Below are 14,096 nucleotides of genomic sequence, written 5' to 3' on the forward strand. Positions count from 1 at the left end.
GCTTGTTGGTAGTACCACAGTATCATGCTGAGGGTGGATGACATCAAATGGGGCACAGATGTTTAACCATATTTTTGGTCACTTGCCACAGATCAGTATGTGCACATCTGAAATGCTCTGTGGTGCCGGCTGTTAGTATGCATTGTCCCAATGGAATGATCCAGTTTCAGCAGGAACACTCACCAATTCACACAAATCAAAGTGCTTGGCAGTGGTTTTTGCAACTGGCGATGTTGACATGATCGACTGGTCATTTCAAGTGCCAGATTTTAATCTCATTGAAAATCGGAGGGCAAAAATGAAGCATCACGTGAACATTTACTCATTGACATTGGCCACACACTCAACTGAAGGGGTGTAGTGTTCGATACATGGGAGAGTCTCGCAGATGATGTGTATTTCCGAAACTGACAGCCTCTGTGGCTGTCGGATGAGGCCGATATTGACGCCAATGATGGGGGAGACCTCACTAGCTTTATTCCTGATGTGAAACTTTCCTCGTCTTCCATTACTCCACTTTCTGTTACAATGTTTGACATGAGTGTATGCTTTTTACCTGGGAATCTACATGAAGTCATTATGCTTTAAATTTTATGTATTGAATTTGTGTACTTAACACTTGATGCATGTAAATTTGAAAATAGCTCAAACAAGTCAATATGAATCGAATTAGAAATGGTGTCCTAATTTTTTATATATATATATATATATATATATATATATATATATATATCCTTCCCTCTTTCCTGACGAGGCAACCATTGGTTGCGAAAGCTAGAATTTTGTGTGTATGTTTGTGTGTCTATCGACCTGCCAGCGCTTTTGTTTGGTAAGTTTCATCATCTTTCTTTTTTTTATATATATATATATATATATATATATATATATATATATATATAAACAGGTAAACCCGAAAATAATAATAACAATAATAAAAAAATTGCCAAGTGCTAGCCACATATTTTTCACAGCTTTTTAATTGTCTCGAACCCAAAGAGAGATTCCGAAAAGTGCAGCCAGAAATCTCACCACAGAACTCATCACCACCAACACAAGAAGAAATTTATGCGCGCATCAAGAAACTTAAAAGCAATAAAACATCAGGGGAGGACGGAATTGAGCAGAACTCTTGAAGAATTCATGCCCAAATTCACTCAAAAAAATTACTCAAATAATCCAAAACATCTAGCAAACCGAAAAAATCCTGAATGACTGGAAGATTGCTTCTGAACTGTGAATCACCTGACACATTCTTTGATTACCACGACAGCACCAAGCCTCCAAACTCACAACCCACGATGAAAGTAGTACTAACAGAAATCATCCCATCCTTGAAAAAGAACAAAGCATCAGGAGAAGACTCAATAGTGGCTGAACTATGGAGGGAGACAAGACTGTAAGCAAGTTGACAGAAATCTCAAAAAAACATTTGGGAGACTCAAACATTAATTAGTAACTGGAAGGGGACTTGACTGACATAGACAATTATCGAGGAATCTCATTGGTCTTATAAAGGATTTTCTCCAAGGCCTTACTAAACAGAGCCAAACCTCAACTGGACCCACAGCTAGGGGAATACCAGGCAGGATTTAGAAAGGATGCTCTTGTACTGAACAGATACTGAACCAGAAGTCAGTGTTACAAGTAAAACTGGCTGTTAAGAAATATATAATCATCTTCGTTGACTTCAAGAAGGCATATGACTCAGTTGGTAGACCTTTTCTCATGAAGATCCTGCAAGAACTAGGGCTAGATGAGAAGACCCACAGCCTTATCCAATAGACTTAAAGCAACACCAGGTCACGAGTAGAATTCAGGGGAACCCTCTCAGAAAGTTTTTAAATCAAATTGGGAATAAAACAGGGAGATGGTCTGTCCCACTCTCCTCTTAAACTGTATCCTGGAAAAGGTAATAAGAGAGTGGCGGAAGAAGTTAGCTTGAGAAGGGATTCCAAATGTTATCTCTCTTGGACATAAGTGCAATAGGCTCAGTGTTGATTGCTTGGCATTTTCTGATGACCTAGTTATCTGTTTTGAAGCCTTATATGCTTCAGAATATTTAATATTCAATAGGAAGGGATTTACTGAAAAGCTCGAAATCCAGGAGAGAAAGATAATGAGGAAGATACTGGGGCCAGTCAAGGAAGGTGACCCAACCGAGAGCTCTAAAAGGACAGTGAAAGAATCACAGATGTACCTTGGAGAAGATGTCTAGAATTTTATAGACACATTTACAGGATGCATCATGACAGATTGTCCAACCAGTTTCTCTGTTACTGGCAAAAGAGGAAGACCAAGTCACAATGGTTGACGGAAGTGGAGAAAGATCTTCAGGAACTAGGAATAACAGAAGGAAACTTGAAGGATCAGACAATACTCAGGAAGAAGCTTAGACAAAAGAGGTTCCAGGACAGACTACTGAGAAAGAAGACTTGTGTTCTCTGGACACAGGAGAGGAAGGAACAACACAACCAGAGGATGCGTAACTACTGGGCAAACGTCAAAGCCCACTCCAAATTCAATAGTTGAATGTCGTGGTCTTTTGTTGGCTTATACAAAAAAAATAATAATAATAATAAAACACTCTGCAGGTCTTAACATTGCTGTTTAATGTCCACACCTTAAGCGCAACAGCATTGATTGTCAGCAACTGTATATTCTTCCAGTTTGAAAGCAGGGTCACCACTTCTGAGGGAGTCCTGTCTTGCTTAAAATTTCTTGGAGTTTGACCCTGGCACTGGTCAGACAAGACCTCCACAAATACCAGAAAAACCTCGTAGAATAAAACTCCAAATACTGAACATTGCCTGGATTTATTATCCACAGACTAGCTCAAGTACAGTATCCTTGAACTTGATAATGTTGTGGCCTCGTACAGACTTCTGCAAACTTTCTCATTTCTTGGGATGAACATCAGAGACATGTTTAACATTGTTGAGAAGCCCGAACTACAGAACTTCGCTGGAAGTGTCTCCATGGTGCGGTGCACAGTTTTGCAGGATCAAAGGAAATACTGATGACAAAACAAGCATGTCGAATGGAGATCTTGCATCACTGCGCGACGCCTGAGGTGCACATCAGATGAAAAAAATGTGACCCGCTGAAACCAGAGTCACCCCCCATAAAGTGTCCTTGCACCCTCTTGCTATCAGATTAGAGGATGTATCATTACACAGTTTCAACCCATTGAATGCCAGTTTTGTTTTTCCTGATGGCAATATCCTCCAGAGTAGTCTCCACACAGAGACGCAAGTGGAGGCTATTTTTACCTCAGAATCAATTTACCCAAGACAGTGTCATCATTGTTAAGCCATACTGTGAAGTTGCAGGGCCGTGAAAAAAATCTAACTGCAATAGATTCGGCTCATATTATAATCAGGTAAATATGGTAAGTGTCATTTCTGTTCATCTGGTTGCATTATTGTGTACTTTTTTCAGTTACTTTCTTCACTATAATATAGCAGTTCTTTCTATGTACGGTCCAAATTCCATCGAGCTGTGTAACTTGGCAGTGACACGTCTTGCGAAAGTTACTTTTGTCCTTCAGTTTTGCACATCATTGTGTTATAGTAAGAAATACTATAATACGCCCGAAATTTATGAATTAAACAATGCAAGTACCAAAAACACGCAAAGAAATTAAGAATTAAACTATGTAACAAATAACTGAGCTAGGAGTATACGACTTTCTGCTGGCAGCTGCTTATGCAACGGCGGCAGAGAGCAGTGTAAAATCGCGTAGTGAATAGTGTAAAATCGCATAGTCTCCTTCCACCGTCGAGCAGTGTGTCAGCAGTGTGCAAGTAGCAGCATTACTGCATACACTAGGCAATCTTGTACGAGGGCCGTTCAGAAAATAACCTCCGGTTGATTTAAAAAAATACACCAAGTTAAATAAAAATATTTTAATATATACATCTTACAACTACATCTTTGCACTATTTTTCTACATAGTCTCCATAGCGATTGAGGCACTTATCATATCTCTTCACAAGCTTTGAAATTCCTTCTGCATAAAAATCACCCGCTTGTGCCTGGAGCCAGCCTGTGACCGCATCTTTGAGCTCTTCGTCGTCATCAAACCGCTGTGACCCGAGCCATTTCTTCAAATGCATGAAGAGGTGATAATCACTTGGCGCCAGGTGTGGGCTGTAAGGTGGATGGTTGATAACGTCCCACTTGAAGGACTCAAGAAGGGCCGTTGTTCTGCGAGCAGAGTGAGGACGGGCGTTATCGTGCAAAAAAACGATACCGGAAGTCAGCATACCACGGCGTTTGTTCTGTATAGCCCGTCGTAACTTTTTTATTGTTTCACAGTACATGTCTTGATTAATGGTCGTACCACGTTCCATGAATTCAACCAACACCCCTTTGGCATCCCAAAACACCGTTGCCATCAGTTTTCTGGCAGAAAAATCTTGCGAGGCTTTTCTTGGTTTGGTAGGCGAATTTGAATGTGCCCACATCTTTGATTGTTCTTTTGTCTCAGGGTTCACGTACTTAATCCAGGTTTCGTCACCGGTCACGATTCTGTTTAACAATGGTTCTCCTTCGTCCTCATAGCGTGACAGAAAGTCTAATGCAGAGGCCATTCTTTGAGTTTTGTGGTGGTCAGTAAGAATTTTGGGCACCCATCGTGCACAGAACTTAAGGTAACCCAATCTTGCTGTCACTATCTCGTACAAGAGAGTCCTAGAAATCTGTGGAAAACCAGTAGACAACTCCGACATTGAGAAACATCGATTTTCACGAACTTTTGCATCAACTGTCTGAACGAGTTCGTCAGTTACCAATGATGGTCTACAACTCCTCTCTTCATCATGAATGTTTTCTCGTCCACTTTTAAATAAACGTACCCATTCACGGACAACTCCTTCACTCATAACTCTTGGTCCGTACATGGCACAAAGCTCACGATGAATAGCTGCTGCAGAATATCCTTCGGCTGTAAAAAGCCTTATGACTGCACGCACTTCACATTTGGCGGGGTTTTCTATTGCAGCACACATTTCAAACTGCCACAAAAACTAAACTAGCGCAGGTACGACGTTCACTCGACCACGGCTTGATGCCGACTGACCTGTTGAGTGCGTGAACGCACAGATGGCGTCGCTACTCCCCCCACAACCCGCACTGTGACCAATCGGAGGTTACTTTCTGAACTGCCCTCGTATTTTAATAACCGTTTAAATTTTGTGTCAATTTGTTTGTGCTCTCTGTTCATTAGTTCAGACGTTCTTTGCACAACAGTTTTTAGCATGGGTAGGGACTGCAACTGCTGTGTTCAGATGCAGGCTGAGTTGACATCCCTTCGCTTCCAGCTTCAGGCAGTGTTGGCTTCGGTCACACAGCTTGAGGCTGTTGCCAATGGGCATCACTGTGGGGGTCTGGATGGGGGTTTGTCGGGGACGGCCAGCTCGTCCCATGCATCCCTCGATCGGGCTACGACTGTGGCTGCCCAGGATACTGCCCACATTGAGGCTGATCTCTCACCTGTGGTAGAGGGGGAGGTCGTCTCGAGGTGTGGCAGGGGGCGAAAGACATTCCGGAGGGCTGAACGGAAGGCCTCTCCAGTTTGTCTGACAAACCGATTTCAGGCGCTGTCTCAGGCTGATACTGATCTTCGGCCGGACATGGCTGCTTGTCCTGTTCCAGAGGTTGCCCCTCAGTCTGCAAGATCCGGGCGGTCGCAGAGGGTGGGCTTACTGGTAGTTGGGAGCTCCAACGTCAGGCGCGTAATGGGGCCCCTTAGGGATATGGCAGCAAGAGAGGGGAAGAAAACCAATGTGCACTCCGTGTGCATACCGGGGGGAGTCATTCCAGATGTGGAAAGGGTCCTTCCGGATGCCATGAAGGGTACAGGGTGCACCCATCTGCAGGTGGTCGCTCATTGCGGCACTAATGATGTGTGTCGCTATGGATCGGAGGAAATCCTCTCTGGCTTCCGGCGGCTATCTGATTTGGTGAAGACTACCAGTCTCGCTAGCAGGATGAAAGCAGAGCTCACCATCTGCAGCATCTTCGACAGGACTGACTGCGGACGTTTGGTACAGAGCCGAGTGGAGGGTCTGAATTAGAGACTGAGACGGTTCTGCGACCGTGTGGGCTGCAGATTCCTCAACTTGCACCATAGGGTGGTGGGGTTTCGGGCTCCGCTGGATAGGTCAGGAGTCCACTACACGCAGCAAGCGGCTACACGGGTAGCAGGGGTTGTGTGGCATGGACTGGGCGGTTTTTTAGGTTAGATGGCCTCGGGCAAGTACAGAAAGCGCAACAGCCTCAAAGGGTGCAGGGCAAAGTCAGGACATGCGGTGACCAAGCAGCAATCGGTATTGTAAATGTAAACTGTCGAAGCTGCATTGGTAAAGTATCGGAACTTAAAGCGCTGATAGAAAGCACCGAAGCTGAAATCGTTATAGGTACAGAAAGCTGGCTGAAGCCAGAGATAAATTCTGCCGAAATTTTTACAACGGCACAGGCGGTGTTTAGAAAGGATAGATTGCATGCGATCGGTGGTGGCGTGTTTGTCACTGTTAGTAGTAGTTTATCATGTAGTGAAGTAGAAATGGATAGTTCCTGTGAATTATTATGGGTGGAGGTTAATAATTGGCTCCTTTTACCGATCTCCCGACTCAGCAGCATTAGTGGCTGAACAACTGAGAGAAAACTTGGAATACATTTCACATAAATTTTCTCAGCATGTTATATATAGTCTTAGGTGGAGATTTCAATTTACCAGATATAGACTGGGACACTCAGATGTTTAGGACGGGTGGTAGGGACAGAGCATCGAGTGGCATTATACTGGGTGCACTATCCGAAAATTACCTCGAGCAATTAAACAGAGAACCGACTCGTGGAGATAACATCTTGGACCTACTGATAACAAACAGACCCGAACTTTTCGACTCTGTATGCGCAGAACAGGGAATCAGTGATCATAAAGCCATTGCAGCATCTCTGAATATGGAAGTTAATAGGAATATAAAAAAAGGGAGGAAGGTTTATCTGTTTAGCAAGAGTAATAGAAGGCAGATTTCAGACTACCTAACAGATCAAAACGATAATTTCTGTTCCGACACTGACAATGCTGAGTGTTTATGGAAAAAGTTCAAGGCAATCGTAAAATGCGTTTTAGACAGGTACGTGCCGAGTAAAACTGTGAGGGACGGGAAAAACCCACCGTGGTACAACAACAAAGTTAGGAAACTACTGCGAAAGCAAAGAGAGCTTCACTGCAAGTTTAAACGCAGCCAAAACCTCTCAGAAGCTAAACGATGTCAAAGTTAGCGTAAGGAGGGCTATGCGTGAAGCGTTCAGTGAATTCGAAAGTAAAATTCTATGTACCGACTTGACAGAAAATCCTATGAAGTTCTGGTCTTACGTTAAATCAGTAAGTGGCTCGAAACAGCATATCCAGACACTCCGGGATGATGATGGTATTGAAACAGAGGATGACACGCGTAAAGCTGAAATACTAAACACCTTTTTCCAAAGCTGTTATTACAGAGGAAGACCCCACTGCAGTTCCTCCTCTAAATCCTCGCACAAACGAAAAAATGGATGACATCGAAATAAGTGTCCAAGGAATAGAAAAGCAACTGGAATCACTCAACAGAGGAAAGTCCACTGGACCTGATGGGATACCAATTCGATTCTACACAGAGTACACGAAAGAACTTTCCCCCCTTATAACAGCCGTGTACCGCAAGTCTCTAGAGGAACGGAAGGTTCCAAATGATTGGAAAAGAGCACAGAAGGCGTTCGATACAGTTCGGCACTGTCGCCTGATAAACGAAGTAAGAGCCTACGGAATATCAGACCAGCTGTGTGGCTGGATTGAAGAATTTTTGGCAAACAGAACACAGCATGTTGTTATCAATGGAGAGACGTCTACAGACGTTAAAGTAACCTCTGGCGTGCCACAGGGGAGTGTTATGGGACCATTGCTTTTCACAATATATATAAATGACCTAGTAGATAGTGTCGGAAGTTCCATGCGGCTTTTCGCGGATGATGCTGTAGTATACAGAGAAGTTGCAGCATTAGAAAATTGTAGTGGTGCAGGGAGTGGCAACTGACCCTTAACGTAGACAAATGTAATGTATAGCAAATATATAGAAAGAAGGATCCTTTATTGTATGATTACATGATAGCGGAACAAACACTGGTAGCAGTTACTTCTGTAAAATATCTGGGAGTATGCGTGTGGAACGATTTGAAGTGGAATGATCATTTAAAATTAATTATTGGTAAGGCGAGTACCAGGTTGAGATTCATTGGGAGAGTCCTTAGAAAATGTAGTCCATCAACAAAGGAGGTGGCTTACAAAACACTCGTTCGACCTATACTTGAGTATTGCTCATCAGTGTGGGATCCGTACCAGATCGGGTTGACGGAAGAGATAGAGAAGATCCAAAGAAGAGCGGCGCGTTTCGTCACAGGGTTATTTGGTAACCGTGATAGTGTTACGGAGATGTTTAGCAAACTCAAGTGGCAGACTCTGCAAGAGAGGCGCTCTGCATCGCAGTGTAGCTTGCTCGCCAGGTTTCGAGAAGGTGCGTTTCTGGATGAGGTATCGAATATATTGCTTCCCACTACTTATACCTCCCGAGGAGATCACGAATGTAAAATTAGAGAGATTAGAGCGCGCACGGAGGCTTTCAGACAGTCGTTCTTCCCGCGAACCATACGCGACTGGAACAGAAAAGGGAGGTAATGACAGTGGCACGTAAAGTGCCCTCCGCCACACACCGTTGGGTGGCTTGCGGAGTATAAATGTAGATGTAGATGATATCTTCACTGGTACATCAAAGGTATGGCATCACCACTGGCCTTGACACATCAGAAAAATATCGGCTGCTATAAAAATTACAAACCATGCAAACAAAAAATGATTGTGTTTTGAAAAAGATCACCCTATACCATGCCAGTTATTGGTCTTTTGTGATGAAGATAACTGCAATCAAGCAACAACAGTTCTCTTCAGAGTTTCCTCACACAGATACGCCTATCATGGTACTGTATGCAGAACCGAGACTCATCAGAGAGACATGGTGTCACTCCTGTTTCTAGTGTTCTCTTTAGGCATACCACTGTTGGAACACCTGCTGCTGCATCGAGTGAAGTTGCAACAATGGGCACTGTGCTGACTGTCCGTAGTGCTCCATACATTGTTGCACTGTCTGTGTAAAACTTATCTTGCTGTAAACAAGCTCATATACTGACTAAAAGTATGTGCACCTGTACGATCCTGCATGGCCAAGCTAACAATATGTATGTCCTCTCGGGTGCTAAATATGTGGGGCCATTGAGTTCGTTTATGACCCTTCTGAACCCATCGATTCTATCTCTGCCTGGCAGTCGTGGAATCTCGACTAACCTCAGAAGCAGTGTTACGGAACAATAAACTGCAGTCATATTAAGCGTTGATCGTATCACTGTTGAACTCTGACATGCTGGTAGGGTTTCTCCTGACATGAGTCATAATATGATTTTCTCATCATCACCCAACATCCAGATGAGATTTCTGAATGAAAAACACTTTGTGTCATCTTTCTTTGAATATACAGTGTAGACACTATTGCATGTACCTACTGTGAGCAGAGGCACTAATTTGCTAATCATTTTCGTACCAATGAATGTAGTACATTTTACACCAGTTCGACGTTAGTTGTGTAAGACTCATTTCCCATAATTCTTTTTATAGGTTTGATTATTTATGTAACTTTACGTTTTTTAATGATGTTCTGTTATACAGGAACATTAATTGCATGATGCATACATTACAAAATGGTAGTTTCAGACTGAAGTGTACAAGGGGTAGTCATAAAATTTTAATAATGACTTTGAAAAAATAATGTTATGTAATTATTTCTTTAGTTGTGCAGTTGTTGTGCAGATTGAAATCCCAACCCCATAGTGCTTTAGCACACCACTAGCCAAAACAAAATGGTACAGCCCATCAATAAAGTGGGTTATTGTGCAGCTGCTTCAGATCAGTTTAGATGACTTCTTTACTCTTCTGGATTGGCCCAATGCTCAACATTTCTGTTACCTTTGAAACAAATTACCACGTAGTATGTAATTGGTGTGCTCCAGTTTCTTTTATCTGCTCTAGTGGTGTGCTGCAGTATTCTTGTACAGGATTTCCATGTATATCAGGACTGCAGACTTGTACCTACAAGTAAATGAAAAAATTAATTACATAACATTATATCCCTCTGTGTTTCAAAGAGTTTGAGGCTACTTGGCAGAGTCTAAGGGTACATTTCTGCTGCTGTGAATTGCCACAGACCTCAAATTTGTAGTCTGTATCTGCGTATTCTGAGAAAACCATTCCTATCTGCAAACTCACAGAGCTACTTTCAAAATTTGCTCGATGAACAGTTACTCGTGTACACATCATAAAAAATATACAGTAGTCCTAAGGCATCCTGCCCCATTTTTCATGTGGGTCACATTCAGTTTTATAAACTTGTTTGGCAAAAAAGAGTAATACTACAAAAATTGAAGGTTTTATATTTATAGATGAATGTAAAAAATACTTTGTTGTAGGCTAAGAACCTCAACGTGCGTGAATTGAGAACTGACCCAGCGCACACAAATAGATACGCTGAAGAACAGTCTGCCAAAAGGCAGAGTAAGCGGGGGAAAGGCAAGAAGAGGTAGGTTTCATTGAAAGTTACCAAATAGACAAAATAAAACCATTAGGCCCTCTAAAATGAAGTAAGCCTTTACTGTATTAATGTCTTTCTTAGAATATTAAGTTGTTGTGAATCCTTTTCCTATTTTACACTTGGCTAGATAGTTTGAAGTCGTACATGCTCTCGAAGTAAATTCATTTTGTGAACACTGCAGTTTGTAAGGAATTGGCGCAGTAAGATAATTGACGTTCAAATGTGACAGCATGACATAAGGCTAGAAGGAAGCTATTGTGTTTGGACGTGCTCATGACATAACCTTGAATGAAGTTGCCTTATTTGTCAGTGTATCAACTGCCCAATATGTCTACAAGGAATGGTGTACTGCTAGCAGCCATGGAACACAGAGTAAGTTCAGCACAGAGTTAGTTCTGTGATGTTTTGAGATATTCGTACAAGACCTACACCCACTCATTCAGGTTACCATGAACATGAATGCACTTATTTCATTATTCTCTGTGAAAAAGTGTTGCTCTCTTTCCTATATATTCATGATGAGCATGCTGCGGACAGTAACTTCCTCCAGTGTGACAACAGCCCTGCACACATAAATTCGTGGTTTGATAAACATGCGAGCATTGTACCATTCCTCAGTTTGTATGCTAAATTGCACAGTCATAATCCCAAAGAAATTGCTTGGGACTATTTGGAACAGTATGAAGGGGGACCCAAAATTAACTATAAAGCTGCACGTGATGTACTTGAAGTACCACATTGCACTGCCCAAGGGCTGTTGTAGGGTCTCTACCAAGAAATCCACCAGGCAGTGTCAACAGACAGCGACTAGTATGGTTTCTCTGGCAGTTCTGTGAGTGTGCATACAGTGCAGATGTGACATAAGAAAATGGCTACTTCTTACAAACAATGTGTGACTGTGAATTTTTTTTTTTTTTTTTCCGGCAAGAACTCAGCGGAAACTGTTGTGTTGGTTCAGACAGCTTACAAAGAACATACTCTTAGTAAAACTCAAATTATGAATGGTTTCTCTCAGTTTGAAAAAAAAAAATGGCCATTAAATATGTCCCGTTCCGGTCACCCTTCAGCTGCTTAAAGCGAGGACAACTCCAGCCAAATCCATGGTCTGATCAATGAACATTGTCGCAGGACAATCGACCAGCTTGAGGACTTACCTGGGATGTTCTGGATGCTCAAGTCAATGCATTTTGACCATTGACTTGGGGATGCAAAGAGTGGCAGCAAATTATGAGCTGAGGCTTCTCGCCGGATATCAAAAGGATCATCGCATTCAAGCTTGTCATGAAATAAGGACTCATTCTTAGATGATCAAATTTTTTTCAGTAAAATTGTCCCAGGCTACGATTCATGGTACTATGTGGGTACAATCCAGACAGTAAATAAGAGTCAGTTCCATGGAAGTCAACTGGCTCACCTCATCCAAAAGAAACTCAGCAGGTGAAATTAAATGTGAAGGTGATGTTGATCTATTTTTTGACATCAAAGGGACTACAAACACAGAATTTGTTCCTCAAAACTAGACAATAAATCTACAATTCTATTTGGAGTGTGAAATGGGCGTGCAGATGTTTGATGTGAAAACATATGCCTTTGTGGAATTTCAGCGAGTAGCTCCTGCATCGTGACATGCTCCCACACACATGGCTCTTAGTGTTTGCCAGTTTCTGTCCTCATTGAAGACGACCACCGTGATCCATGCATCATATTCACCAAAAACATCCTTGGAATTCTTCCTTTTCCCCAGGATGAAAAGAAATTTGAAAGGGAAGCGTTTTGCTGATGTCAAAGACATAAAATGCAAATTTTACAAAGTTTCTAGCAGGTATTGAAGGGTTAATTTATAGGTGCCTCCACCACTGGAGTAAATACATTCTTGGACAAGTGCATTAATGCTAATGGAGCGTACTTTGGAGGAGATTACGGTTGTATTTGAAAAACAATGAAGTACATGTTTCCTACAAAGAAATTCCGGTTATTTTTGGGTCCCACCATCATAGGTGACACACAGCGCTAAACATCCTAGCAATTTGGTAGCTTCACGGGATCTAATCATGAATGAATGAATTCAACTGGATGTGGCATTCCTGAAGAAACTTATGGACTCTTATTACTTGCCGAATCAAGTCTGTTATCAAGGCTAGAGGGTGCGTTTAGGCAGTATTAGTGTGTTGTCTCCTGTGTACTTACGTGTATGAGAATAGATCACTACTCACCTGGAGAGAGGAAGGTTGTTATCTAAACTGTGTTCTAAGTTCATCCTTTGGAAAACTAACTACTCACTCTTCCAGCACCACCATCAAAAACTCCCAGTGTTACAGATGGGAGTGTGTGTTTAGCAGTATGAAGGACTTTGTCAGTAGCTTGGCGGGTAATCTTTCTTCTCAATATGTCTACCACTCATGTTTTTTCTATCCCGTAAGTGGTGGTCTGTGCTCATATAGATATTTATTTCACAATGAATTTGTTTTAAAATATATTTAAAGTGTTTTGAACAGTATACTGTCATTCAGTGACCTTGTACAGCAAGACCATTTTTTGTTGCAGGACGACATATTATGATACTGAATAAACTGCAGAAAGAAACAAAAAATGGTGCAGGTGTGATATTAGTCACATGCCATGGCTGTCAGAATGGTGTTAAAACCTTTTTATATCTTCTTTTAATGCAGTCTAGTAGTATTTGATTTTGTGTGCAGTTTTATAGAAATGACCAATTTTTAAAGTTGTACAATCAGACTGTGTTCATTAATTGTGAAATTTTAATAATAATCTCTTAGACTATTATTATTAATGCATATTTCAAAGATTTCAGAAGTACACGGCCATAAGTTGCAATATAGTAGGGCACTATATCCTAAGATAAATAAGTTACTATAACTGTGATGATAGTTTGGTTTGAAATATTTACTTCATGAGACGCATAAATCAAATAGTTCTACTATATTATTATTAATATTTAAGTTACTGTATATGTAAAACAAGTCATGTACTTCGTCATTATATTATAAACATAAATTAAATTTGTAGAAAAGACTATATAATTCTCTGAATATTACTCATTTTAAGAGCTCTGTTATAGTTTTCAAACATACCTAATTATGGACCAAAACATTGATCACCTAAGCATCATGACTGGCAGTGAAAGAGTAAATTACATACAGCATAAGTAAAATATGTTTTGGCTGTAAAACCAGATGTAGTCCTCACCCTCCTCCAAATATAAATGTGAAAACTAAAATGAATAATCTAAGTTGCTCATACTTCTCTGGAGGCCTTTTGATTTGACAGTTGATGTATTAATGACACTACTTATTTCATTAGGCAGCTTCTCATTTGGCTGTAATGAGGCAGAGGAGACACTGTTCTAGATCTTTACTCGACAGAAAACGTGGAACATGAATCAGCTTTATACCTCTT

At 41.4% G+C, this 14,096-nt stretch overlaps 1 protein-coding gene across 4 annotated transcripts in view; it reads left to right on the forward strand.

Annotated features, from left to right (window-relative positions):
• LOC124789781 (heterochromatin protein 1-like) overlaps positions 1-13,744 on the forward strand; it is a 154,578-nt gene extending 140,834 nt beyond the window's left edge. For 3 of the 4 annotated variants that reach the window (XM_047257246.1, XM_047257247.1, XM_047257249.1), the window contains 2 exons: positions 10,558-10,667; positions 13,224-13,744. In XM_047257246.1, the coding sequence (XP_047113202.1) occupies positions 10,558-10,667; positions 13,224-13,248 (135 nt within the window). In that variant the 3' untranslated portion in view covers positions 13,249-13,744. The remainder of the gene's footprint in view (positions 1-10,557; positions 10,668-13,223) is intronic. The other variant, XM_047257248.1, reaches the window with a different exon arrangement.
• Positions 13,745-14,096: the final 352 nt, after the last annotated feature.

Source organism: Schistocerca piceifrons, chromosome 3 (genome assembly GCF_021461385.2).
Source record: "Schistocerca piceifrons isolate TAMUIC-IGC-003096 chromosome 3, iqSchPice1.1, whole genome shotgun sequence".
Classification (NCBI taxonomy): domain Eukaryota; kingdom Metazoa; phylum Arthropoda; class Insecta; order Orthoptera; family Acrididae; genus Schistocerca; species Schistocerca piceifrons.